Raw genomic sequence first — 25,711 nt, 5'->3', positions numbered from 1 at the left:
GAAAATTAGTTCAGCTCGTGGAGAGGCACGGCAGCACAGTGGCCAGGGACCCACGTTCAATTCCTGGCTTGGAACATTGTCTGTGTGAAGTTTGCACGTTCTTCCTGTGTCTGTATGGGTTTCTTCCAGGTGCTCCGGTTTCCTCCCACAGTCCAAAAGACGTGCTGGTTAGGTGAATTGGCCATGCTAAATTCTCCCTCAGTGTACCTGAACAGGTGCCGGAGTGTGGTGACTAGGAGATTTTCACAGTAACCTCATTGCAGTTTTAATGTTAACCTACTTGTGACACAAATAAATAAACTTTTTAACTTGAATATTCAGGATTCAGGGATATCACTTATTTGACTGGCACAATGTTCTGTATTGCAAACTTTAATTTATAGTAATGTTACCAGGAATTTTGCACATTGCTCAGTTCTTCATTGAACACTGCTTCTCACATCACTAGGCAAGATGTTGCAAAGGTGTTTTGACAAGATACATTATTCCATTTGGGCGGGGTGGAAAATTATTTTACACTGGCTTTCATTTGTCTTTCAAGCACCTGTCAACAGTTTGCTTTTTGAGTGTCATGAAATGAATTGCGGTCACCATCACCTGTCAGCTTTTTAAGCTACTGTTGCAAATTAATTTGTGCTGGAAACACTGACATGCCCTCTCTCTCTTTTGTAGGGAACACGTTCAGCACATTGGCAGGATTAGTTTTTGAATGGAATATAGTGAAAGATACAGAGGCTGCTGGATATTCAGACTCTCACAATGCACTGCGGTAGGTGGACTAGGTTTATCAGATGTTAAGGTTAAAATCATTTTGTTGCTTCTTCAGGGGCAGCACATGTGGCACACTGGTTAGTATTACTGTCCCACAGTGTCAGGGGCCCGGGTTCGATTCCGGCCTGGGTTACTGACTGTGTAGAGTTTGCACCTTCTCCCCATGTCTGCGTAGGCTTCCTCCGGGTGCTCCATTTTCCTCCCACAGTCCAAAAAATGTGCAGGTTAGAACAAAAAAACAAAGAAAATTACCGCACCAGAACAGGCTCTTTGATCCTCCTAGCTGCACCAACCATGCTCCCCATTTGATCTAAAAGCCCTAAACCTTCCAGGGACCTCATCCCTCTATTCCCATCCTGTACTGATCCCATCTTGACATCCCTGTCTTGAGAATTCTGAATATTCAATTTCAAAAGTTTATTTACTAGTATGACAAGTAGCCTTACGTTAACTTTGCAATGAAGTTGCTGTGAAAATCCCCTAGTTGCCACACTCTAGCACCTGTTTAGGTACGCTGAGGGAGAATTTAGCATGGCCAGTTCACCTAACCAGCATATCTTTCGGACTGTGGGAGGAAACCGGGGACCCAGTATTTGTGTCCTGATATCCCTGAGAAGTCACACACTGACCACATTAAATTGCCTCTTAGTTTCATGGAGCTTAGAAGGATGGACTGAATGGCCTCCTGCACTGCAGGGATTCTATGATTCATCAATGGCATCTTTACAACATATTTCAACGTATCCGTAACTAGTGGAACAAAATAGAAAACCTTCCCTTAAAGCAATGGATCTGACTATAATAGCTTCATACGAGTTTCAATTTAGAGAGAATGTTAGATGGAATTGTGATATTTTTAAAATCGGCTCTTAAGAGATTGTGTGGAGTTCTAATGAGCATTCAAGAAAAATTATACTGGCATTAATCAATTTAGAGCATCTGGAAGAGCAACTCAAGTATGAGGATTTTCACCTTGTGTCTTCATGCAAGAGTTGTCTGCCACATTTAGTTATTTTTCTCCTGCCAACCATGTCTGCCATTGAGCAGTTGGTATTTATGTGTACGAGATGTTTTGACCAAGATTATCTGCATAGGTTACTTACATTTCCTGTTTCAGCAGACTTTCTGTATCAAGAGGCCTTGTCATATAGGCTCAAATGTGGAACAGAACTCTCTGCTATCTGATTGTTACATCTGGTGTTTCTATTTGATTTGACAAGCCTTGCCTCATACAGATGCATTCAGCGAGCATGAGGAATGATAAAATGACTAAGATTGCAACTCCTCGCCAAGATTATGCAGGCTGGAATGAGGGCACTGGCTTTGCTTTTTAAGAAGACAGTGCAAAGGAAGCAGTCAGAACACAGTCTCTGAACAATTTGCCTGTAGCAGGATTACAAAGGAAACATTGCAAAAGTGTTCATATCCCTAGCATCCCTGGGTGCGTTCCACCTACACTCTGATAACATTGCGTAAAGAATAATTCCATCCTTCAGGCAACCACTTCCTCAGCCTCTTATCAGCATAGGCGGCTGGCTCATGCTGTTTAAAGTGCAATTGATGCGTGAGGCACTTTCATAAACTGATGCTGCACTTCATCTGATATTGCAGCTATCATCAGGGCAGGTGTGAGGTAGATTTTAAGTGTCTGCCTCCCCTTCTACATTAAATCAGTGCTGTCTTGAGTCCCATATTTCTGCTATTCACTGATAAACCTTGGTTCCCCTTTAATCAGGAGTCTTCTCCTAACCACTGCGCCCACCCCTCTCTCTCTCTCTCTCTCTCTCCCCCCCCACCGCACCGGCCCTGACCCCGCCAACCCCCAGTTTCAAATGGGTAAGCTTGTAGATTGTACACAAAGCGGGGTTATCCTGTTACACATCTTTTAAAAATTAAGAATTTTTAACCTGCACTTCCGAATGTTTGCGAAAGAGATGCTTGCAAACAGAAGTTTTTTAAAGTTTAAGTTTATTTATTATTGTCACAAGAAGGCTGAGAGATGATCTTATAGAGGTCTATAAGATAATGAGGGGCATAGATCAGCTAGATAGTCAATATCTTTTCCCAAAGATAGGGGAGTCTAAAACTGGAGGGCATAGGATTAAGGTGAGAGGGGAGAGATACAAAAGTGTCCAGAGGGGCAATTTTTTCATGCAAAGAGCGATGAATGTCTGGAGCAAACTGCTAGAGGTAGTAATAGAGGCGGGTACAATTTTGCAAAAGTGTTTAGACAGTTACATGGATACGATGGGCATAAAGGGATATGGGCCAAATGTGGGCAATTGGGATCAGATCAGGGGTTTTAAAAAAAGGGTGGAATGGACAAGTTGGGCCGAAGGGCCTGTTTCCATGCTGTAAACCTCTATGACTCTAAGTAAGGCTTATATTAACAGTGCAATGAAATTAACGACATCCTCTAGTCGCCACACTCCGCTGCCTGTCTGGCTACGCCGAGGGAGAATTTAGCGCGGCCAATGCACTCACCAGCGCATCCTTCAGAGTGTGAGAGGAAACCCATGCAGACACAAGGAGAATGTGCAAACTCCACACAGACAGTGACCCAAGCCGGGAATTGAACCTGGATCCCTGGCATTGAGAGGCAGCAGTGCTAAAACCGCTGTGCCAGCATGCAATCAGTTAAATCTCAGTGAAGAAGAGAAAAGGCCTTGGAGCTGTCAGATTGTTGTCGCATGTAATGTTTAGATGCTGATTTTCTTTTTCCCTCCTCAATGGAATGTATCCTGCCCCACACATTTTAAAATAATGCACTTTGTAGAGCAGCTCTGGACTTTTGTTCCACGGGAAGTGCAATGACAGTTGCTATTGTGTGTGAGGTCGCTGTGCGTGTGGCACACTGGTTAGCACTGCTGCATGACAGCGCCAGGGACCTGGGTTCCATTCAATGCGGGTCACTGCCTGTGTGGTTTGCACGTTCTCCCGTGTCTGCGTGGGTTTTCTCCAGGTGCACTGGTTTCCTCCCACAGTCCAAAGATGTGTGGGTTAGGTTGAATTGCCCCTTAGTCTCGGGGGATTAGCGGAGTAAATATGTGGGTTTACAGGGAAAAGGCTTGTTTGAGATTGTTGTCTGTGTGGGTTTGATGGGCTGAATAGCTTCCTGCTCTGCAGGGATTCTCTAATCATATAACTGTTAAGTGGAGCTTAGATTTATACAGCTCACTATTTGTTTCTATTTGAGCCTGTTTTTAAAAATTGTTATTCTGTTCAATGTAAAATATAAGAATGCATCATTTAAATGCCATTGAGTTCTTGGAGATGAATGATCAGTAATTTCCTTTACATATTTTGGTTTTAATATTTGTGGTTTTGTTTGGCACTTTATACATAATGTAGATTTAATCTTTGCTTTCAAAAAAATGACACAGTATGCATTGGTGATGTTTTCATGTATAATAATACTTTAAACAGCACTTACAAATGTTTTAGTTCCTGAAAATGATTTGTTTGTTTTTTTTTAAACATCTGATGATGTAAGTCCTCATCAAGTACATTTTTTTTTCTTTCCTTCTCCCTAATGCACTCAGAGCTGTGAAGCATCAACTAACCACCAACGGAATGGCAGATTTGGGCATTCGGAACTGAGCATTCAGTTTCCGATTTTGTATTATAAATAGCACCAAGGTTATAGGAGGCAGCCATTGTGAACTAAATATTTTGTACAGATGAGTCAGCTGATTTAAACATTTCTGGATAATTTGTCCGCCTTCATTTCTCCGCAATAAAGAAGTGATGTTTTGTGAACAACACAAACGTTTGTTGCAGGATACTCAAGTTTTCTGAATCTACCTACACTCCACCTACTTACATATCTGAAATGGAGAAACATGGCAAACAAGGGGATACAGTCCTGGTGTCAGGAATGAAAACTGGAAATTCAAAATTGAAAGGGAAAATACAGGAAGCAATTTACAAGGTAATTTAATACTGATGAATTTATAAATTGCCTTCCTTTAACGTTTTGTGCTCGATGTAAGAAATGGGTAGGCAACCTACTCCTGGAGCTTTCTTTCCTTTTGTTGAATTCACTATTACACACCATTCACTGTTGCCAGTGGATTCTAAGCCATAACATTGTCCCTAATAAATGATATTTTTAATAGTGGCCCACAACTTCCTGGCTCCCCAGTGTCAGATTTGGAGACTACCCCATTGGAGAATCCTTCTTGGAAGTTCCCAAGTAAGAGTTTACCCAGCACTTGTCCAGAAGGGCTAACTTTCCCCGAGGACAATTGCACTATGTTGGGAACCATCCAACAAAGCGATCAAATTGCCTATTTAGGATGGTTCTGCTGGTTTTACCCTCCAAGCTAATCTGAATGAGTTAAAAGGGGGAAAAAAAACACTTCTAACCTCAGTAACTATTCTAAAGACCCAGACTGAGCCCTGCTTGGGACACACCGGGGGATTCCCCTACACCTTCCTCAACTTAGCACCTCACCAACCCAGCCCCATGCCCCCAACCCCACTGCCAATGTCCAAACCCCCACCTCCCACATTCCATTCACTCACCATAAAAACTTCTCCCTTTCAGTGGGACCTTCAAATTCACTTGCTTTGCGACAGTGAACCTCACCCTGCCTGAATCAAGAAGGTTGGGTGGGATGACGCTTTAGAATTTAAGTGCAGGTAAATCAGTGCAGAGTGGCAATCTGCCCCTGATTTCCACTCTGAGGAAGTCACAGCCAATGCCTTGATCATCATGCAGTTTTTCAGTGGGTACGTGAGCCTCAAGCATCTGTCGAAGTTTAAAGTTTGCACTTTTCAACATTAAATTAGTCCATTTGTTAACTATAAAGCAAAGGTGGTCCCAGCTTGCCTTTGCATGTTTTCATGTTCCTTCCTATGTCAAAGCTTTAACCTTTCTATTGGTTGAGTGTGGAGAGGGGAATTTTTTGAAGAAAACATGTAATTCAGTGCATAGATTTGAGGTTGATTTGGGGAGTTCGGGTCATTTGCGGTAACTCCCTAGTTGTAAATCAAAACAGATTCTGCAAGACTTAACCATCTGGCAAGAATGAACACTTCAAATGGTGAATTCAAAAGGCTTTTTAACCATTAAATCGTAACATGTCAAAAGGATAAAAAGCCAAGTGGTAATTATCAGTAATTAACAGCAAGAGGAGAAAGCTTCACTCTAACAATTTCAACAGGCATCACAGAACCTCCTTGGTTGATCAGGCTGAAAAAAGATCGTGATAACCCCAAAATATGGATAACAAACGTGGGGTGGGAATTTCTGGCCGCACTTGCCCCAAAACTGAAAGATCCCACCCAAGGTCAATTGACCTGCACGTGGTCTATCTTCTGCCCACTCTGATTCCTGTGGCAGACGGAACGGGAAAATTCACTCCATAGTTTCTCAATTTTTGTTTCATACCCAGCCCACCATAGCCAGGTTGTTGGAAATGGCCAGTAACCCCTTTGGTTTTACAGGCATTATCTTAGCCTTCAAACAATGGCTTCTCTTAGGTTCACTTAAGATAGAGAATCTGGTGAACTGGTGTGACAACAATAATCTCTCCCACCATGTCAACAAAACAAAGGAGATTGTCATAAAAGAGAACATGCCCCTGTCTAAATCAGTGGGAATGAAGTAGAAAGAGTCGATAGCTTCAAGTTTTTAGGTGTCCAGATCACCAACAGCCTGTTCTGGTTCTTCCCCACCGCCCCCCCCATGCTGACACTATAGTTAAGAAAGCCCACCAGTGCCTCTACTTTCTCAGAAGACTAAGGAGATTTCGCATGTCAGCTATGACTCTCAGCAGCCTTTACAGATGCGCCATAGAAAGCATTCTTCTTGGTTGTGTCACAGCTTGGTATGGCTCTTGCTGTACCCAAGAATGCAAGGAACTACAAAAGGTTGTGAATGTAGCCCAATTCATCACATAAACCAGCCTCCTATCCATTGACTCTGTCTACGCTTCCCGCTGTCTCGGCAAAGCAGCCAGCATAATTAAGGGCTCCGTGCACCCTGGACATTCTCTCCTCTACCTCCTTCCTTCGGGAAAAAGATACAAAAGTCTGAGCTCACATTCCAGCTGACTCAAGAACAGCTTCCTCCCTGCTGCTGTCAGACTTTTGAATGGACTTACCTTGCATTAAGTTGATCTTTCTCCATACCTTAGCTATGACTTTAACACTACGTTCTGCATCTTTCGTTTCCTTCTCGATGAACAGTATGCTTTGTCCGTATAGTACGCAAGAAAAAATACTTTTCACTCTATGATAATACGTGTGACAATAAATCAAGTCAAAACTAAAAGCGATACAGCTTAAATGTTGAACAATAATTGGTTAACTTAACTGTCGATTTATAATTGCGACAGTCTGAATAAAGCCCCACTCAGTCGGTCAAGGCCATAAAAGGTCTCGGGAACTTCAGTCTTATCTCCGTTTTACAATTCTCGTGATTTATGACTAGTGTACTGGTAAATAAATGTTAATTATGAAACATTACAAACTTTGTTACAAATTATATTACCAGCCTTATTAACTCATCTGTTGATTATTTATTCTTTAATTGCCTCACGATTAAGCCCTGTTATTTTACTTGACTGATTTGGCTGGTTTCCAGTAAACTAGTTTTAAAAATGGTGTCTTATGTCAATGTTGGCACAAAATGGCATTTTAATCTTTCGTTACAATTATAGTAGCTTAAAATAAGCTGAGAATGGTTGGGTTACACTAAAACTATTGATGTTAAAAATGAATGTTTGTATATCTGAGATCTTTTTAGTGCTTTTATCCCAAACTTTTAAGGTGCATGAAATACTTCCAGTAAGTAGTGATAGAATTAGCTGTAGGTGACTTGGTTTTTCTGGGTGCTGTTTTCTCCCTAAACTCTGGCACCATCCTGTACTGCAAAGGGAATGCTTTTCAAGCAAGACTGGTAAATTAGATTGAAAACTGAATTAACAGGAAACAAACTTGCATATATTACCCCTCTTGGGTTGCCTTTGAGAAGGTTCTAGAACTGCTGTATAGTGTCCATACTGCCACACTGCTATTGAGTAGGGTGTCCCAGGATTTTCATCCAGCGATGGTGAAGGCAAGGCCATTATGTTTCCCAGTCAGATGGTGAATGACTTGGAGAGGAGTTTGCAGGTCGTGCTCCCATGTGCCTCTTGTCCTTGTCATGATTTTGGCAGGTACCTACGAAGAAGTTTTGTTTTAAAGAATGGATAAGATGGCTATCTACAAAGGTCTGTGATTGTGACCAGAGGAAGCTAATCCACAGGGAATCTCGGCCCTACTTAGGTTTATTTGAAATCTGGTCCCCATTTCCATGGTGTTAGGCTTTTGGGGAAGGGGTAAGGCGACCATTTACAGTATGTTTTGTTGTGGATGGTGGTTTATTGTGGGTGGTATGTCATACAGGGGAGCAGGTTTAATGAACTAAATGATGGTCTGTGGATTTTAGTGTTGATTTGGCTATAAGGGACAACAACGATGGTAACAATCCTTCCTTTCTGCAGATGTCTCCTTGCAGGAGGCAAAGAGGATGCCGTTAATCCATCTGCCCCTATTTAAAATGTGAACAAAATGTTTAGGTATTTAATAGGGAAAGGTTCACATTCTGTACAGTGTAGCATGTTAATATTACTTAAGGCATTTGTTGAATCTTGCTATGCTCACCTGGATAAGGATAATTGCTGAAGAGTTAGTATCTCTAAGTCCTGAATTTCACCAATCTCCTTCCTCACCTTTTCTGTTGCGTTTTTCCATTGCACAGCGACTTTTATGCATACACAATAAAGAGTGTATGTAATTGAGATTAATGACTTAGATGAATATTAAACCTTACAAGGGTTTCACAATATCCCACATTGATTAAATTGCACTCAATAACATTCTGCCATCCGGGGGGAAAAGGATACAAAAGTCTGAGAACGCATACCAACTGACTTGAGAACAGCTTCTTCCCTGCTGCCACCAGACTTTTGAATGGACCTTCTATTGAGCTGATCTTTCTTTACATCCTAGCTGTGTCTGTAACACAAGCATTCTGCACCCTCTCCTTTCTTTGTCCCCTACCTACTGTATGAACAGTATGTTTTGTCGGTATAGTGCGTAAGAAACAATACTTTTCACTGTACCCCGGCATGTGAGACAGTAATCAATCAGTCAGGTCTCTGAAGCTTTTTTGCACTGAGGGGGACAAATTTGGAGAAATGGTTTTGGCTCTCACAGCCAATTGAAACAATCTTTATTGGCGAGGAAAACATTCTGGATATGAATGTTCAGTTATCTAAAAATGTAAAGATAGAAGTATTTCAGTTTGGAGTTTGAAAACCGCCTTTCCCTAATTATAGCCTAGTAAAAGAATGCAGTTGTTTGTTGTTCCCATTAAATGATTGACTGTGTTTCAGGATATTAATCCTTGAGCAATTGAAACTCCACAGGAAATTCATGTACGATGATTTATTTTGGTATAAATTAAATCTAGTTGGCAAATCTACAGATAAACAACTTTTCTGATTGGAGAATTGGTGCAGCAAAATTTAATGCTACATTCAGTGGACGGCACGGTGGCACAGTGATTAGCACTGCCGCCTCACAGCACCAGGGATCCAGGTTCAATTCCAGCCTCGGGTAACTGTCAATGTGGAGTTTGCATGTTCACTCCGTGTCTGCATGAGTTTCCTCTGGGTTCTCCAGTTTTCTCCCATAGTCCAAAAAGGTTAGTTTGGCCACACTAAATTGCCCCTTAGTGTCAGGGGATTAGCTGGATAAATACATGGATGTACAGGGAAAGGCCCTGGGTGGGATGTGCGATGGGCCCAATGACCACCTCCTGCACTGTAGGAATTCTATGATTCACAACTGCAGTTGACACTTCAAGCTTTTGTTTATTTCTGACAGTATGAATGAATTTTCACAAGCGTTCTACCCTTCTATCAACAAACGTTGTCCCTTATAACCAAATTAGCACCAAACAAATCCACGGACCATCATTTAGTTCAATAAACCTGCTCCCCTGTATGTGGCAATGAGCTCAGCGGCAAACATAATGGCACCTATGGAAGAATGATGTCGGAAGTTACCACTTTTCTGGATGCAGACAAACCGGGTGGCACCGTAGTTAACACTGCTGTCCCACAGCTCCAGGGACCCGGGTTCGATTCTGGCCTTGGGTGACTGTATCCATGTGGAGTTTGTGGATTTCTTCCGGATGCCCCAGTTTCTTCCCACACTCCAAAAATGTGCAGATTAGGTGGATGGACCATGCTAAATTATTCTGTGTTGTCCCAAGATATGTAGTTTAGATGGATTAGCCATGAGGAATGTGTGGGGTTGCAGCGATAGAGTGGGGGAGAGGGCCTAGGCAACATGCTCTGTCAGAGAGTCGGTGGAGACTGGAGCCAAATGGCTTCTTTCTGTACTATGGGGATTCTATAATTCTGAGTGCTCAGGCTACGTGTGCAGGCCAGCAGTGTGGTGTTTGTGGTGTTGGGAGGTACAGATTTTTTTATTGGTGTTCACTGTTGGAGAAGGTGCTAAACCAGAGAGTAAATCACAGTTGCTATTTTTAAATGAATGCAAGCCTGAACTCTTTCTACAGTTGTAGCACAGATATCAAGAACAGGCTGCTTAATGCTGCAAAGAAATTGTCTTCTTCAGTTTGTCTACTCTCCTTGAGGGTCTGTTATCTTATTTGCTATGATACCCTTAGTAAAGTTGTAGGTATTTCTCATGGGTAGTGCCTACACCCTAAAGTGTAGCTGAAAGTTTTGTGAAATGTGTTTTCACAGTGGGAGCTATTTTTACATTTTTTAAAAAAAATGTGATTTCAGTGACTAAGGCAAACAATTCTGTTGCCTGTAAAAAAAAAAAGTTGTGTGCCCAATATTGAATCAAGAGTTTTGAATTTTTATATTAAATTTTAAAACATTCAAATCTGTTTGTTTTTTATTTACAAGAATGTGCCGGCTGCAGAGGTACGACTTCTTATCCTGGAAAACATTATGCTGAATCCAGCACATGATATTTATTTGATGGTGGGCACCTCTATTCATTATCGGGTCCAAAAGATAAGACAAGGGAAGATCACAGGTTTGTCTATTATTTTTCTTGTGTATTTATTGAAATCTGAGGGAGAAAAAAGTAAGGAAAATCTGTATGCAAGACATCTACAGCCTGTCACACTCTACCTGTGAGATGACAAAGTAATCGCTGTCCCAATGTTGTGTTGTTTCTACCTATCGCTACTTTTCTCTAACTGACAAAACTTTCTAGAATCCAGAAACATCTTCCAGGCCTAGAAATTGCTCGCAGCTCAATAAGCAAGGAGGTATTTGGAGAACAGTTTTGGAAACATTGCAACAAGAGTAGGCCATTTGGCCCTTCAAACCTGTTCCACCATTCAATTAGATCCCCATATCTCTTTTTGATGCTAATTACCATTTAGAGTCTGCTATCTTTTAGTTTTATATCTATGCAGGAGAGATTTCATTTACTCCTAGCAAAACTAAATTTACTGTGACCCGCACAGAAGCATTCTGCACCTTGCCTTCGAACCACAATTCTGTTTGGCTTTATCATTTGAAGTTTTGGGGCCAAGCTAATTTGTGGAATGAAACATGGGTTTTCTACTTTTACAGTGGTCTTTTCTATTAGCTCAGCAAGAAGGCTTCAATTGTTTGGAGTGAATTCAAAGATTGTGGAAATGTTATTTCAGCTGACAGTAAATTTCAGTTAATCTCCATTGCATGTTTGGTTTATAAGCTTAGCAATTTAAAATTCGTTGACTAAAGTTGCTTTTTTTCCTCTTTTCCAGGACTAATGATGCCTTCTGATCAGTATGAATTAGAGCTGCAAAATAGCATAGTAAGTCCAGGGGGAGATGCAAATCAACCAGTGTGCAAACTAAAGCAAGCCACGTCAACAGTAACCGCACTGCAGCAAGGGCAAACAAACCTGGTGCTGATGCACAAAAGTATCCTTTGCCGTTTTGATTCACACCTTGCTAAATGATAAAGCATGTTCAGAAGTGAAATAATGCTAATGGTTTAATACCTGCCCCATACAAGCTCGCACTGAATATACCTGCATGGCATGGTTAAAATTTGAGAAGAGTCAGCTATTTATACAGCAACAATCGCGGTGCTTCTCCAACTTTGGCATGTTTGCAGCTAGTGGGTCTTCGCTCATTGCTTATTCTGCATAAATGTTATGCACAGGCAGCTTTTTGTGTGTCCTGGATGCAGAATGCTCCCATCCTTTGTGGGCAGCAGGTCAAAGTCTACCCGTTTTGTGCAGCTGCCACGCTGATTCTTGTGATCAATTCTAAATTTGTGTCACAGAGAAGCATTTTCAAAAATAACTTGGAACAGTAACTTGATATTAGAAATTGCAAAACAAATTAAACACCATTAATGTAAGATGTTATAACTGTTTTCAGTAGACTCAAACATAATTTTGAAGATCAGCAGGGTCCACCTACTTACTTTGTAATAAGCATTTATATGCATGGAAGATTTGTTAGTTTAAATAGCCAAGCAGGTATTAACAATCATGTTAATATTGCTTAACTATTTCTTGAATGCATTTTTGTAGAAAAGAGAGACCTCTTTGAGTGTTTTAAGTGTTACGTGATAATTTCAGCTATCTGAGTCTGATCATTTTTCAGGTCTCTGTATCACTCATCCTTCATTCACATTCTTCCTCTGCTAACTCTAACTAACATCTTGCATGTGTTTTCATTTATCAAAACTTCTATCTAGATTACCCCTGAGTTTTCAACCGTCCGAACTCTGACTCCAAATGTTCTTTCTGATGTCTAAGTTGAACTTCCTCTCTTCCCCCCGCCCCCCAACTCTTAACTGAATTTCTCTGGTTCTAACTCCTGATTTAACAACACCATCAAGAATCTCTTCATTATATTTATTTAAAATGGAAAATATTAGCCCATAAGTTCCTCCATTGGTTGAAATTGTAGGATCTGAAAAGCAGAAGACCAGATGTTGAAGCATAACACTGCTCCAATTGGTTCCACCCTACGCTCAATGCCAAATTTGGGAGCCTAAGAAGAGGGAAATAGATGTGTTTTTCCCCCTCATTTTTCAACTACAATGTAAAATGTGTTTAAAGTGGCTTTTGCATTCCTCTGATGTCTGTCAGTTTTGCCACCTTAAGTCCCATCAAAAGGTAGGTGTGGGTGCAGTGCTGGGATGCACACACGCTCCAATCTGAGCCAGTCAATTGCCATCAAATTATTTTGCCCCTTACCCTTGGATGATGCATGGTTGATGCACAGCTATCCAACTTGTGGTTTCTCAGAGCAGTATGATGTTGGCTATTTCGGCAGGGATGTTGGCTGCTTTGGTGAGGACCTTTTAACATGACGAGAATTTGAGCCCAGTTCTCGTAGCCAGCAATGTTAAATGCTCAGGCCTCTTGGACATCATTACTTTACTGGATTAAGGCAAAATACTGCAGATGCTGGAATCTGAAACACAGAAAATGCTGGAAAATCTCAGCTGGTCTGACAGCATCTGTGGAAAGGGAAGAGACCCAATGTTTCAAGTCTGATGACCCTTCGCCAGAGCCAAGAGCAAAAAAAATCAGAAGAAATGATGATGAGTACATCATCATCATTTATATTTCCTTTGTCCAACTACAGCCCTCCCACCCTTGGTGTAAATCCTGTCTGTTATCCTTTGCTCTCAGCTGTGATGAAGGGCCATCCAGACTCGAAACATCAACTCTATTCTCTCTCCACAGATGCTGTTAAACTTGTGGAGATTCTCCAGCATTTCCTCTTTTTATGACTTCACTGGAGCTAGCAGCAACTGCTGGAATCCACACACCTACATAGTTGCATAGAAATCTGGAAGTTGCGAGCAGTGATTCTTTAGAGGATGTGCTTAGGACCCCCACTGAGTGCAATCAATGGGCAACCTATGGATTGATAGGAACTTCCACTCTTGCATTGAATCTTGTTGTTTGAAAAAAATGGAAAATTACATGTTTTTGGGTATTAAAGAAGTTTGTTTTTTAGTGAGCAAATTTGATCATTACTGCTGACCACTCACTGCTCCGAGAAGCTAATTTTGTATTTGTGAAGTGTCAAATTTCTATGTTATAGTTTAAAAAGTCCATATTTACAATTAGTATTTTTTGAAATTTATCTTCACCCCCATCCTGATCCAGTCGACATTTATTTCCCTATCTGAAAATTCAAATTAAAAGCAAAATTATTTCTAAATTTTTCGTTTTCCATCCATGGGAAAACCATCCTGTTTGCTGGCATCCCAGCTGCTGGACATCTGGCAATGCCATGGGATTGACATGGGATGGCAGAAGCTCAGAAAAATAGAGGTCAGCACTGCATAGGTGATCTTTGTGTATAAACTTTGTGATGTCACTGTTTAAAATAGGAGGTAGACAAAAGGCGGGTAACTATAGGCCGATTAGCTTAACTCCTGTAGTGGGGAAAATGCTTGAATCCATCATCAAAGAAGAAATAACAAGACATCTGGATAGAAATTGTCCCATTGGGCGGACGCAGCACAGGTTCATGAAAGGCAGGTCATGTTTAACTAATTTACTGGAATTTTTTGAGGACATGACGAGCATGGTGGATAATGGGGAAACTGGTGGATGTGTATATGTATATGGATTTCCAGAAGGCATTCGACAAGGGACCATACAGAAGGTTACTGCATAAGATAAAGGTGCACAGTGTTACGGGTCATATACTAATGTATATTGGTTAACTGATTGAGAGCAGAGTGGAGATAAAATGACGGTGGTGTGTCTCAACTAGTGTTGAGACTGCAATTGTTTTCAATTTACATAGATGATTTGGAGTTGAGGACCAAGTGTAGTGTGTCCAAGTTTGCAGCTGACACTAAGATGAGTGGCAGAGCCAAGTGTGCAGAGGACACTGAATATCTGCAAAGGAATATAGGTAGGTTGAGTGGGGTAGGGTCTGGCAGATGGAGTACAATGTTGGTTAATATGAGGTCAGCCATTTTGGAGGAAAAACAGCAAAATAGACTCTTATTTAAATGGTAAAAAAATGCAGCATGCTGCTATGCAGAGGGACCTGGGTATCCTTGTGCATGAATCGCAAAAAGTTGGTTTGCAGGTGCAGCAGGTAATTAAGAAGGCAAATGGAATTTTGTCCCTCATTGCTAGAGGGATGGACTTTAAAGACAGGGAGGTTATGTTGCATTTGTATAAGATGCTGGTGATGCCGCACCTGGAATACTGTATAGTTTTAGCCTCCTTACTTGAGAAAGGATATACTGACACAGGAAGGGGTGTAGAGGAGATTCACTAGGTTAATTCTGGAGTTGAGAGGGTTGACTTACGAGGAGAGACTGAGTAGACTGGTGCTATACTCATTGGAATTCAGAAGAATGAGGGAGATCTTATAGAAACATGTAAGATTATGAAGGGAGTCGATAAGATTAAAGGGAAGTTGTTTCCACTGGCGGGTGAAACCAGAACTTGGGGGCATAGCCTCAAAATACGGGGAGCAGATTTGGGACTAAGTTGAAGGGGAAGTTCTTCACCAAAGGGTTGTAATTCTACGGAATTCCCTGCCCAGTGAAGCTGTTGAGGCTACCTTGTTGAATGCTTTTCAGGCAACAACAGATTTTTGAACAGTAAAGGAATCAAGGGTTATGAAGAATGGAGCTGAGCCCACAAAAAGATCAGCCATGATCTTATTGAATGATGGAACAGGCTTGAGGGGCTAGGTGGCCTGCTCCTGCTCCATGTTCTTACGTCCTTATTTTTCCTGGTCAGCGATCAAGTTCATTGCTTCACCACTGATCACAAAATCCAGGCCATCTATTTACTGGGGCTATTAAGATCCAAGATTGCATCTACACCTAATTTTTTTGATAGACCATGGGACAGCGTTAGTAACTGGAACCCCAATGGAGTTTGAAAATAGCCTTGGATACTGTGTGCAGTTTTGGGCGCCGCACCTGCGCAAGGATATTTTGGCCCTGGAGGGAGTGCAGAGGAGGTTTACTAGGCTGATACCGGAGTTGAGGGGATTGAGCTATGAGGAGAGGCTGAATAAACTAGGCTTGTACTCGTTAGAGTTTAGAAGAATGAGGGGAGATCTCATTGAGACGTATAAGATGATGAATGGGATGGATAGGATAGAGGTGGAGAGACTCTTCCCGCTCAAAAAAGACAGTAGGACTAGGGGGCACAGCCTCAAGATAAAGGGGAGGCGGTTTAGAACGGAGTTGAGGAGGAACTTCTTCACTCAAAGGGTGGTGAATCTCTGGAATTCTCTGCCCGTTGAAGTGGTGGAGGCTGCCTCGCTAAATATTTTTAAGAAGCGGGTTGATGGGTTCTTGATAAGAGAGGGGATTAAGGGTTATGGGGAGAGGGCGGGAAAGTGGAACTGAGCCACAACAGATCAGCCATGATCTTATTGAATGGCGGGGCAGGCTCGAAGGGCTAGATGGCCTACTCCTGCTCCTATTTCTTATGTTCTTATGTTCTTATTTACAACTTGAACTGTAACAGAGACTTGTACTTCAATACGTTTTTTCAGCAACGTTGTATCTTAGAATGATCAAGCCATTCAGTCCATTGTGTCCCCACCAGCTCTCCAAGAGCAAATCAGTAAGTCCCTCTGCCCAACTCTCTCTCCCCAGAGGTCTGCACATTTTTCCTTTTTGGGTAATTATTCAATTCTATTTTGAAAGCCAGTATTGAATCTGCCTCCACTCGGGCAGTGCGCTCCCACTTGCTGTATAACATGTTCCTTGTGTAAGATTTGCTTCTTTTGCCACACAAGTTTAGTCTGGTTTTCCATCGTAGAGGTTTACAGCATGGAAACAGGCCTTTCGGCCCATCGTGTCCATTCCACCCAGTTTTTACCACTAAACTAGTCCCAATTGCCCATGTTTGGCCCACATCTCTCTACACCCATCTTACTCACATAACTATCTAAATACTTTTTAAAAGACAAAATTGCACCCATCTCTACTATTGTCACTGGCAGCTTGTTCCAGAAAAAATGTAAGGTCATTCATTTTGGCAGGAATAACAATAAAGTTATTTAATTCCCCCCCCCCCCCCCCCCGCCCTCCGCTTTGTATCTCTCTCCCTTTTTTAAGTTTATTCACTGGCTTCACAAGTAGGTTTACATTAACGTTGCAATGAAGTCACGGCGAAACCTCACCTTAAGCCTATGCCATCTAGTTTTAGACTCCCCTACCTTTGGGAAAAGATGTTGACTATCTACCATATCTGTGCCCTCATTATTTTGTTTGACCAGTGAGAGCAGTTTCTCCTTCTCTACCCTCTCCCACCCATAGTGATTTTCAACATGTCCATTGAATCTCTTCTGATTTACCACTTCTCCAAGAACAGTCCCAATTTCTCCAATCTTCTTCGTGAATTTTTTCTGCAACCTCTCTATTGCTTTCACATCCTCCCTAAAGTGTGGTGCCCAAAATGAGATGTACACATTGAAACTAAACGAGTGTTGTATTAAGTTTCATCGTAACTTTCTTTCTTTTGTACTTTTATGCCCCTAAGTATAAACCCAGGACCCACATGCGTTATTAACAAGTTCACTCTCAATCATCTTCTCTGATTTGTGCACACAGGCGCCCAGATTCCTCTGCTCATGCTTTGGAACTGTATCTTCTATTTTATATTGCCTCCTTTGTTATTCCTACCAAAATGAATAACTTCAAATTTTTCTGCATTAAATTTTATCTGCCATTTCACCAGCCTTTCTGCGTCTTTTTGAAGTTTATCTCTAACATTCTCACGGTTCACAGTACTTCGAAGTTTTGTGTCATCTGCAAATTTTGAAATTGTTTATTACGCTGTAGCCTGTCTAGCCTAGGTTGCTTGCAACTAAGCCATTTCCGGATTTCATAATTTCCTGGATTGCAAAATGACGTTTGGTTGACTGCAAGCATGTGAACTGGAAACAGTGTTGATATATTTACATGAAATATAAACTGTAATAAAATGGTGTTAAAAATTTGGATTGAGCTTTGGAACTGGTCAGCAAAATAGCTTTATAAGAAATTAACCCTTGGCTTTATGGATATTGTACAATATGAATGACCTCTGAGTGTTTTGAAATCCGGAGAAATTTTCACTTCTATTTGAGAAAATCTTGCATGACCTTAACAGATGGCTTAGGTATTCGAATGCAGGGAGTCTCCCGGTTACCAAACTGCACGATTTATGTCGTTGAGCCACGTTACCTAGGTTAGTATTTAAACGGGGCGGAATGGGGGGGGGGGGGGGGATAGCATTTGGCCCATATCCCTCTATATCTATCTTACCCATGTAACTGTCTCAAATGTTTTTTAAAAGACAAAATTGTACCCCCTCTACTACTGCCTCTGACAGATTGTTCCAGACACTCACCACCCTCTGTGTGAAAAAATTGCCCCTCTGGACACTTTAGTATCTCTCCCCTCTTATCGCAAACCTATGTCCTCTAGTTTTAGAATCCCCTACCTTTGGCAAAAGATACTGACTATCTGTCTGATCTGTGCCCTCATTATTTTATAGACTCCTTAAGACTAGTTTATAACTAATGGTGAACTTGATTTTTCAGTCCATTTCATTTTGGCCGAGTGATGCTCCAGATAGAAAGGTTTATTTATTCATCACAAGTAGGCTTACATCAACACTGCAATGTGAAAATTCCCTAGTCGCCACACTCCGATGCCTGTTTGGGTACACTGAGGGAGAATTTAACATGGCCAATGCACGTAACCGGTATATCTTTCGTACTGTGGGAGGAAACCAGGGCACCTGGAGGAAACCCATGCAGACACGGAGAGAACATGCAGACTCTGCACAGACAGCGATCCAAGCCATGAATCAAACACGGGTCCCTGGCGCTCTGAGGCAGCAGTGCTAACCACTGCGCCATCGTGCTCCCCAATATTGAGACAAATTATCAACATCGGTATCACTTTCATTTCATTGGAGAGCTGAAGAGCTTCTTCCTTGCTTTCTGTATATTCCAATCTACCACAGTTCAGAATCACACAATCTCAATGATGCAGAAGGAGGCCATTAGACCCATTGAGTCTACACCAACCAGATCCCATCACCATCACCCCATGTATTTCCCTAGCTAGTGTCCCTGACACTAATGGCAATTTAGCATGGCCAATCAACCCAACTCGCACATCTTTGGAGTTCATAGATTAATTGTTTTTATCCTTTCAAGTCACAGCCTCGAAGGGCTGAAAAGTAATTTGGTAAAGCCCTCCTTTATGCTAACATTGAATTAGTAAGCTTTTAAATAAATTGAAAAATAAGTTAGCATATAAATGAATAGTTCATCGTCCAGATAGCCTGTTCCTTTACTTTATTCCAGCAACAGGAAAGCCACATAAGGCCTGACTGTGGAATCATAATTTTGTTTGTTTCTTCAATTCATGGCAATTTGGTTCAAGTAGCCACTCAGCAAGAAAAACCAAACATAAATGTGTTTATCTGGCCATTTGATTGTTTGAATAGCTTTTGCCATTCAGCTAATAGATTTTTCGTTCTGCATAGTATAATATTTTTATATACTTAGACTGCTTGCTTCAAGCTGCTTTGGAAATGGACCAGAAATGTGTCCATGACGGGATGCTCCAGCATAAAATAATGCACGTCTTTGATAGATGGGTCTATCCAAAGATTTCATGGCCGCCTTCTGGAACAAATAGTTGCTGAGGTTTTTGCATGCAGTTGTCAGGAGTCAGTAGGTTGTTGAGGACAATTGATCAACCCTTTAAAAGATGGAAGATCCTATTTATGTTCTATCCATTTCTTAATTCTAAGAATTGTCAAAGAATCCCTACAGTACAGAAAGGGGCCATTCAGCCCATCAAGTCTATGCAGGCCACAATCCCACCCCTGGCCCTATGCCTATAACCCTACACATTTGCCCCGCTAACCTACACTAAGGGACAATTTTAACATGGCCAATCAACCTAATCTGCACATTTTTGGACTGTGGGAGGAAACTGGAGCACCCAGAGGAAACCCACCCTGATACGGGGAGAATGTGCAGACTCCACACAGACAGTGGTCTGAGGCCAGAATCAAACCCAGGTCCCTGGGGCTGTGAGGCAACAGTGCTAACCACTGAGGCACCCTGTGTGTACAACATCCGTCTAGAGAAAGTTACCTGAATTCTGTTTCAGTTTTGACTGAGAAGTCACCCCCACCCCACCCCTGTCTACTGATTTGATTTGATTTATTATTGCCACATGTATTAACATACAGTGAAAAGTATTATTTCTTGCGCACTATACAGGCAAAGCATACCATTCATAGAGAAGGAAATGAGAGAGTGCATTAGTATTATAGTCATAGCTTAAAAGAGTTAGAATGAAGTTTTAGAAGCATAGAATGAGAATAAAAGACAGAATTAGAAGATATGCTGGGCACAGCTTGCAAGAAGTTGCCTCACTCCGGCACCATCTTAAAAAACATACTGCGTAAGTAAGGCTGCATAGCGGTAACATGAGTGTCTGCCCTAATAACCTGGCATTTCCACCAATGTAACCAGGACTAATTCCAGTAAATAAATGTAACTCTCATTTAGAAAATTATTTCATAGGAGTTAAGTTCTCAATATACTGGTACTGACAATCACTTACTTATCACAGATTTCGTTTCAGGAATGTCAGCACTAAATATTGGTGACAAAATAACTCTTTGGTAACAGAGTATTCTGGTGGTTTGGGGAGGAAACCTTCCGTGATCCAATCTGGGAACTTAATTGGGCCTGATGTCAATGTTCTTCATTTGTAAAGGCTTTTGCAATGCTGAGCAGCCACCCAGACAGCAGCGTTCTCATTCCTACCTCTCTGAAGAAAAGTCATTTTTGATTCGAAACATTTACCCTGTTCCGTAGGAACAGGAATAGACCATTCAGTTCCTTAAGCCTGGTCTGCCATTTAACTAGATCATGGCTGACATTCTACCTCACGGCATGAGGTAGAACATCAGCCATGATCTAGTTAAGTGGCAGCACTGTCCCATACCTCTTGATTCCATTGTTATCCAGAAATCCATCACCCTGTGCTTTGAGCATACTCAATGACTGACTGAACCTCAACAGTCTCTGAGGTAGAGGATTTCAAAGATCCATCACTCTCTGATTGAAGAAATTCCTCCTCATCTCTGTCCTAAATTGCTTACCTCTTACCTTAAGACGTTCTAGACCCTCCATCCCCAACCAGGGGAAGCATCTACCCTGTTTGTGGGACATGGGCAATAGTCGTCAAATGGAAAAATAATTTGGATTGTAGTTTTCCTCCTCCATAGATGCTGTCAGACCTGCTGAATTCTTCCAGTGCTTTGTTTTTGTTTCAGATTCCCAACACTGCCTATTATTCCATGTTGCACAACGAAGGGAAATAACAATGCTTCATTTAAGTTCATCCTTGAGTGAGGAACACAAACATTTACACTGATGCACACACACCTCCCAGGTTCACGCCTTATTGGCTTGAGTGCTATTTTCATCTTGATCTCTTGTGGCTCAGTCAAAGGAATTTGACACAAGCTTATGATAGCATCCCCATGTTGATGTTTAAATGTGCAAAACTTAAAGGGAAAAGTATCTTGTCAACTTCCCTTTGTACAAAAGGCAATTAATTTAGACAGGGAGGTGAGAAAATTATGTTGAAGGCAGAGGATCTTTATACTTTTTTAATGTATCTCTGCATAGGTTTTACAGTTCACCCTGGAGACAGATGGATTTTGGAAACTGGCAAAGTCTATGGACTAACTATCGAAGTGTTTGACAAAGAAAGTAATAAGCTTTATCTTTCTGACGTAAGTAACGAATTATGCATCCTTAGATCATTGAAAAACCTGTGCTATCAAACTTGTCAACAATCGTTTTATGTTGACTGTAGTGATCTTCAGACCAAAACACTTGTGTAAATTGCTACACATTTTTCCACTATTCTTTGTAACTGATGACATTCCAGAGTGAAGTAGCAAGTAGTTTACTTTTTGCAGCCATCTTGGGAATTGGTAAACTGATAATTTAAATTATACATTTCTCAGAAGTATGTACAGGTTTTTATGGACTGTAAGGGGCCAGAGTTTGTTGCAGTCAGGACATCTTGCAGCTGGCCCCCTGCATCCTTCAGCTCAAACCTTTTGTCCTGGAATTGTGAACTGGTACTGGTGCAGTAAAGAGAATGGGGCTCTGGGAACTTGGCCGATGAAATATAAAGATTGAGAAATAAAGCAAGGAAGAGCTGGCAGAAGGTTGAATTACAGTGGGTAGATTCAATGTCGAGTCAGGAATGGAGAGTAATAGAGGGAAAGATGCATTCGATTGAGATAGAGGCAAATAAAGAATATTTTGTAAATTTAAATTTAGGTTATTAAGCTCTAAAAAGATGAGGCTGTATTCTTTTACTCAGTTTCAGAGACAGTGTGTTTAATTGGTGGTCATTAAGTCTATCATGTAATAACACTATTTTTTACTAGACTGAACTTTAAATGGGTAGTTAACTTATAAATGCAGCAATGTCACGAAATGAACAAGGAGTTAAGGGCAAGATGCCATTTTCGGGAAGCTCGCTTGAAATTGTCCCGACAAGTTTGGATTTTCAATTCACGGGGCATCTCTTCACATCCAGTTGCTGATTGAATTGTATGTTAATAGTGGCATGTGTTGTTCAGGCCATTGGTTCAACTGATGTTGCCTTGCTGGCCCAATACTAACTAGTTTTCTATATTTTGGATTAAGTTTTAACACTGTTAGTTTTGACTAAATAATTGCTTTACCAAATTATATTTTTTAAAAGAGTTTGAAATGCTGTCATTCTAAGCATTGTGATCCATTGGACATTGGGAAAGTGGCAGCACAGTATTTTCACACTCCCTCCTAAACAATGTGCATCCTTCAGAAGGATGTTGCACCTTGCCTTGAAGAGACATATTTTCATTTGAATAATCTGAAGACCAGGTTTCATTAGATTTCCAATGATAGAATAGCCATTTATTTAGAATCTTGTTTTTTTCTGTTCAATATTTATTATTCAAGTAATGAGAATTAACTTTGTTAGGAATATTGTCTTGGTGGAGTCACTAAAGAAATACCATAGATCTAGGGTCACTGTGTGAGTCTGCACATTCTCCCTGTGTCTGCATGGGTTTCCTCCGGGTGCTCCAGTTTCCTCCCACAGTCCAAAGATGTGCGGGTTAGGTGGATTGGCCATGATAAGTTGACCCTAAGTGTCAGGGGGACTGGAAGGGTAAATTCATGGGGTTATGGGACCTGGGGTGGGATTGTTGTTGGTGCAGACTCGATGGGCTGAATGACCGCCTCATGCACTGTAGGGAACCCATGAGAGTTGAGGCTTTTTTTTTTTGAAATCATGTTCTGTAACTGCTAACGCAGGTTAGAGTCATTTTGATGTGGTATTTTCATGTTGAAGTACAATTATTTGTGTTTGCACTTAACATTTTTTGTACAAAACCGTTTCTTTATGGCAACCTAGGATATCCGAATCAATACTGAAATTCCAAAGGAGTATTTTGAAATACTGGAGACCTCTGTGAATGGATCGTATCATCGCGTCAAAGCTCTGAAGAAAGGTCAAACAATAATTGATGCTTCATTAACCAATGTAGTTTCTCAGGTCAGTTGTTTTTGTTTTGTAATCCCTTCCCATTTAATGCCAGGTCTTCATTTCACAATGATGAAAAGGTGAAGCCAATAGTGCACAAAATACTGAACTTTGGCTGGTTAAAGTTCGAAGGTTCTCCCTTCAATGAATAGGTGAAACATCTACATCCTTTCTCATTTTCTGATTCTTTAGATCCACCAGACAACACTTGAAAGCAACTTCTTTAATAAGATTGGGCAGCAGACATTGATTTTGCTTTGGAGTGTGTTTAATAATTGGAAAGCTGAGACCTTAACTTAGGTTGCATACATTATCTTAATTGGCTCATTAGTCTGGGGATATGAGTGCTGAGAATTTTATTGAATTGAGTATGCAAGAGATATCGGTTTCAAATCCAGACTGAGCCTGTGCATACTTTTGAGAGTGACACAGTGGTTAGCACCCCTGCTTCACAGGCCAGGGACACAGATTCAACTCTAGACTTGGATGACTGTGTGAAGTCTGCATGTTGTCCCTGTGTCTGCATGGGTTTCCTCTGGGTGCTCCGGTTTCCCCCTCATTCCAAAGATGTGTGGGTTAAGTTGAGTGACCACGCTAAATTGACCCTTAGTGTCCCAAGATGTGTAGTTAAGGGTATTAGTGGGGTAAATATGAGAGATTAAGGGAATGGGGAGGAGTGGGCCTGGGTGGGATGCTTTGTTGGAGAGTTGATGAAGAATCAATGGGCCAAATGGCCTCCTGAACTGTAGTGATTCTATGATTCCATATTAAACTGGTCTTAACTGAAGTTTCAAACTTCAATTCTGTTTTGCACCCTTCGTTTCTGAACAAAATTGTATCCAATTTACTGGAATAGTATTTAATATACATTGAAATAAAACTATTCAGTGTTTCTAAGCAAAAACACCTAACCCATTATCCAGTTTAGAACTCAGAATTTTGTGCACCTATATAGAGTGAATGTGCAATTCAGGAAGGATTAAATGCAATGTGTGTAGTGAAATTGAATGCGACAGATATATGCATTAGAAAATATGACATTTGTTTTACTAATGAGGAGTAATATATTTCTCAGTACTAACCTGATTCATTCTGAAAAAAAATAACTTTCAAATCCTATGTTTTGCTCAAGTTCAGAATATGGCATTGTCTAATATGTTATAGGATTCCATGTTGTGAATTTACTTCAATAAACAAGATTATTATTTATTATTTTATGGGTTTGTTAGCAATTTATCCCTTTATTGTGGTTGTCAGCCTTGGCTCAGTGTTGGTTCTATTACAGTTGAGTCATGCGTTGAAGTCTCACTCACAGTGAGGAGTACATCATTTAGACTGGTATTTCGCTGTGGTACTAAGAGAGTTCCGAATTGTTGGAGGTGCTTTTTTTTTGGGTTAAAGGTTAAGCTGAGACCTAATTACTCTTCCCTGCCCCACCACCCCCCACCACCCCACCCCCATATCAACAGGGAAGGAAACAGACAATCTGGTAATTTAGCGCAGTCAATGCAAGGTGGTGTCGCAGCAATGCTGCTGATGCAAGTCAGCATGTGCACACTGATCTCTGCGCAGAAGTCCAATAACATCATTTCACTGCGCCAGCCTGCCAGTACCATCACATGTTTGCCATCCTCCTCTCATTCCCATCATCAATCCTCCCCTCACTTCCAACCCCCCACTCCTCCCCCTCACTCCATCGTTCTCCCCTTTACCCCATCGTCACCGCTCCTCTTCCTCATTCCCATTGTCTCCTGCTCCACCCTATCACACTCCTCCCCATTGTGCCCACATCTTCTCCTCTCCCCCACCATTGCCCCCCTGCAACACCATCTCACCCCCATTTTCCTCATTCCCCTCATCTCCATTCCCCTGCTCCTCCCCCTCCCCCCAGCATCACCCACGCTCAGCTTCTTCACCCCCATCATCCCCCTCTCCTCCTCCCCATCCCATCATCCTGATTCCCCTCACCTCCATCTCCCTGCTCCTCCTCCTTGCCCCCCATTCTTCCTATTCCTCAACTTCCCCAATCATTCCCACTCTTCATCCCTATTTCCTCTTCTTTCTCTCAGCTCACCTGCCCCATCTGACTGTTGACCAAGCTCACTGCCCAAATCTGACTGCAACCCCGGCCCAGAAAACTGACTGCCTCTCTGAGTGACAGGCACTCTGGCCAATCCACTTTACTTACAAATTAAAGGGTGCCGCCTAAAACACAGCTCTGATGAGGTGACGTACTCCTGGCTGCTGTCAACTCTGCTATGTGCAATGACATCATGGAGTAAAATACTAGAACTGCACACTGGATGTAAAGA

At 41.5% G+C, this 25,711-nt stretch overlaps 1 protein-coding gene across 1 annotated transcript in view; it reads left to right on the top strand.

The window, feature by feature from the left end:
- The window catches only part of nup210 (nucleoporin 210), a 124,524-nt gene that overhangs the window by 24,624 nt on the left and 74,189 nt on the right, over positions 1-25,711 (top strand). Inside the window, exons 4-10 of the mRNA XM_080182247.1 lie at positions 673-769; positions 4,552-4,702; positions 10,710-10,842; positions 11,567-11,725; positions 17,929-17,997; positions 21,479-21,585; positions 23,271-23,411. Of these exons, the coding sequence (XP_080038373.1) occupies positions 673-769; positions 4,552-4,702; positions 10,710-10,842; positions 11,567-11,725; positions 17,929-17,997; positions 21,479-21,585; positions 23,271-23,411 (857 nt within the window). The remainder of the gene's footprint in view (positions 1-672; positions 770-4,551; positions 4,703-10,709; positions 10,843-11,566; positions 11,726-17,928; positions 17,998-21,478; positions 21,586-23,270; positions 23,412-25,711) is intronic.

This window comes from Carcharhinus amblyrhynchos, chromosome 3 (genome assembly GCF_965287045.1).
Source record: "Carcharhinus amblyrhynchos chromosome 3, sCarAmb.v2.hapA, whole genome shotgun sequence".
Lineage (NCBI taxonomy): Eukaryota > Metazoa > Chordata > Chondrichthyes > Carcharhiniformes > Carcharhinidae > Carcharhinus > Carcharhinus amblyrhynchos.
The sequence above is the reverse complement of the archived record's forward strand: the minus strand, read 5'-3'. Positions and strand labels throughout refer to the sequence as shown.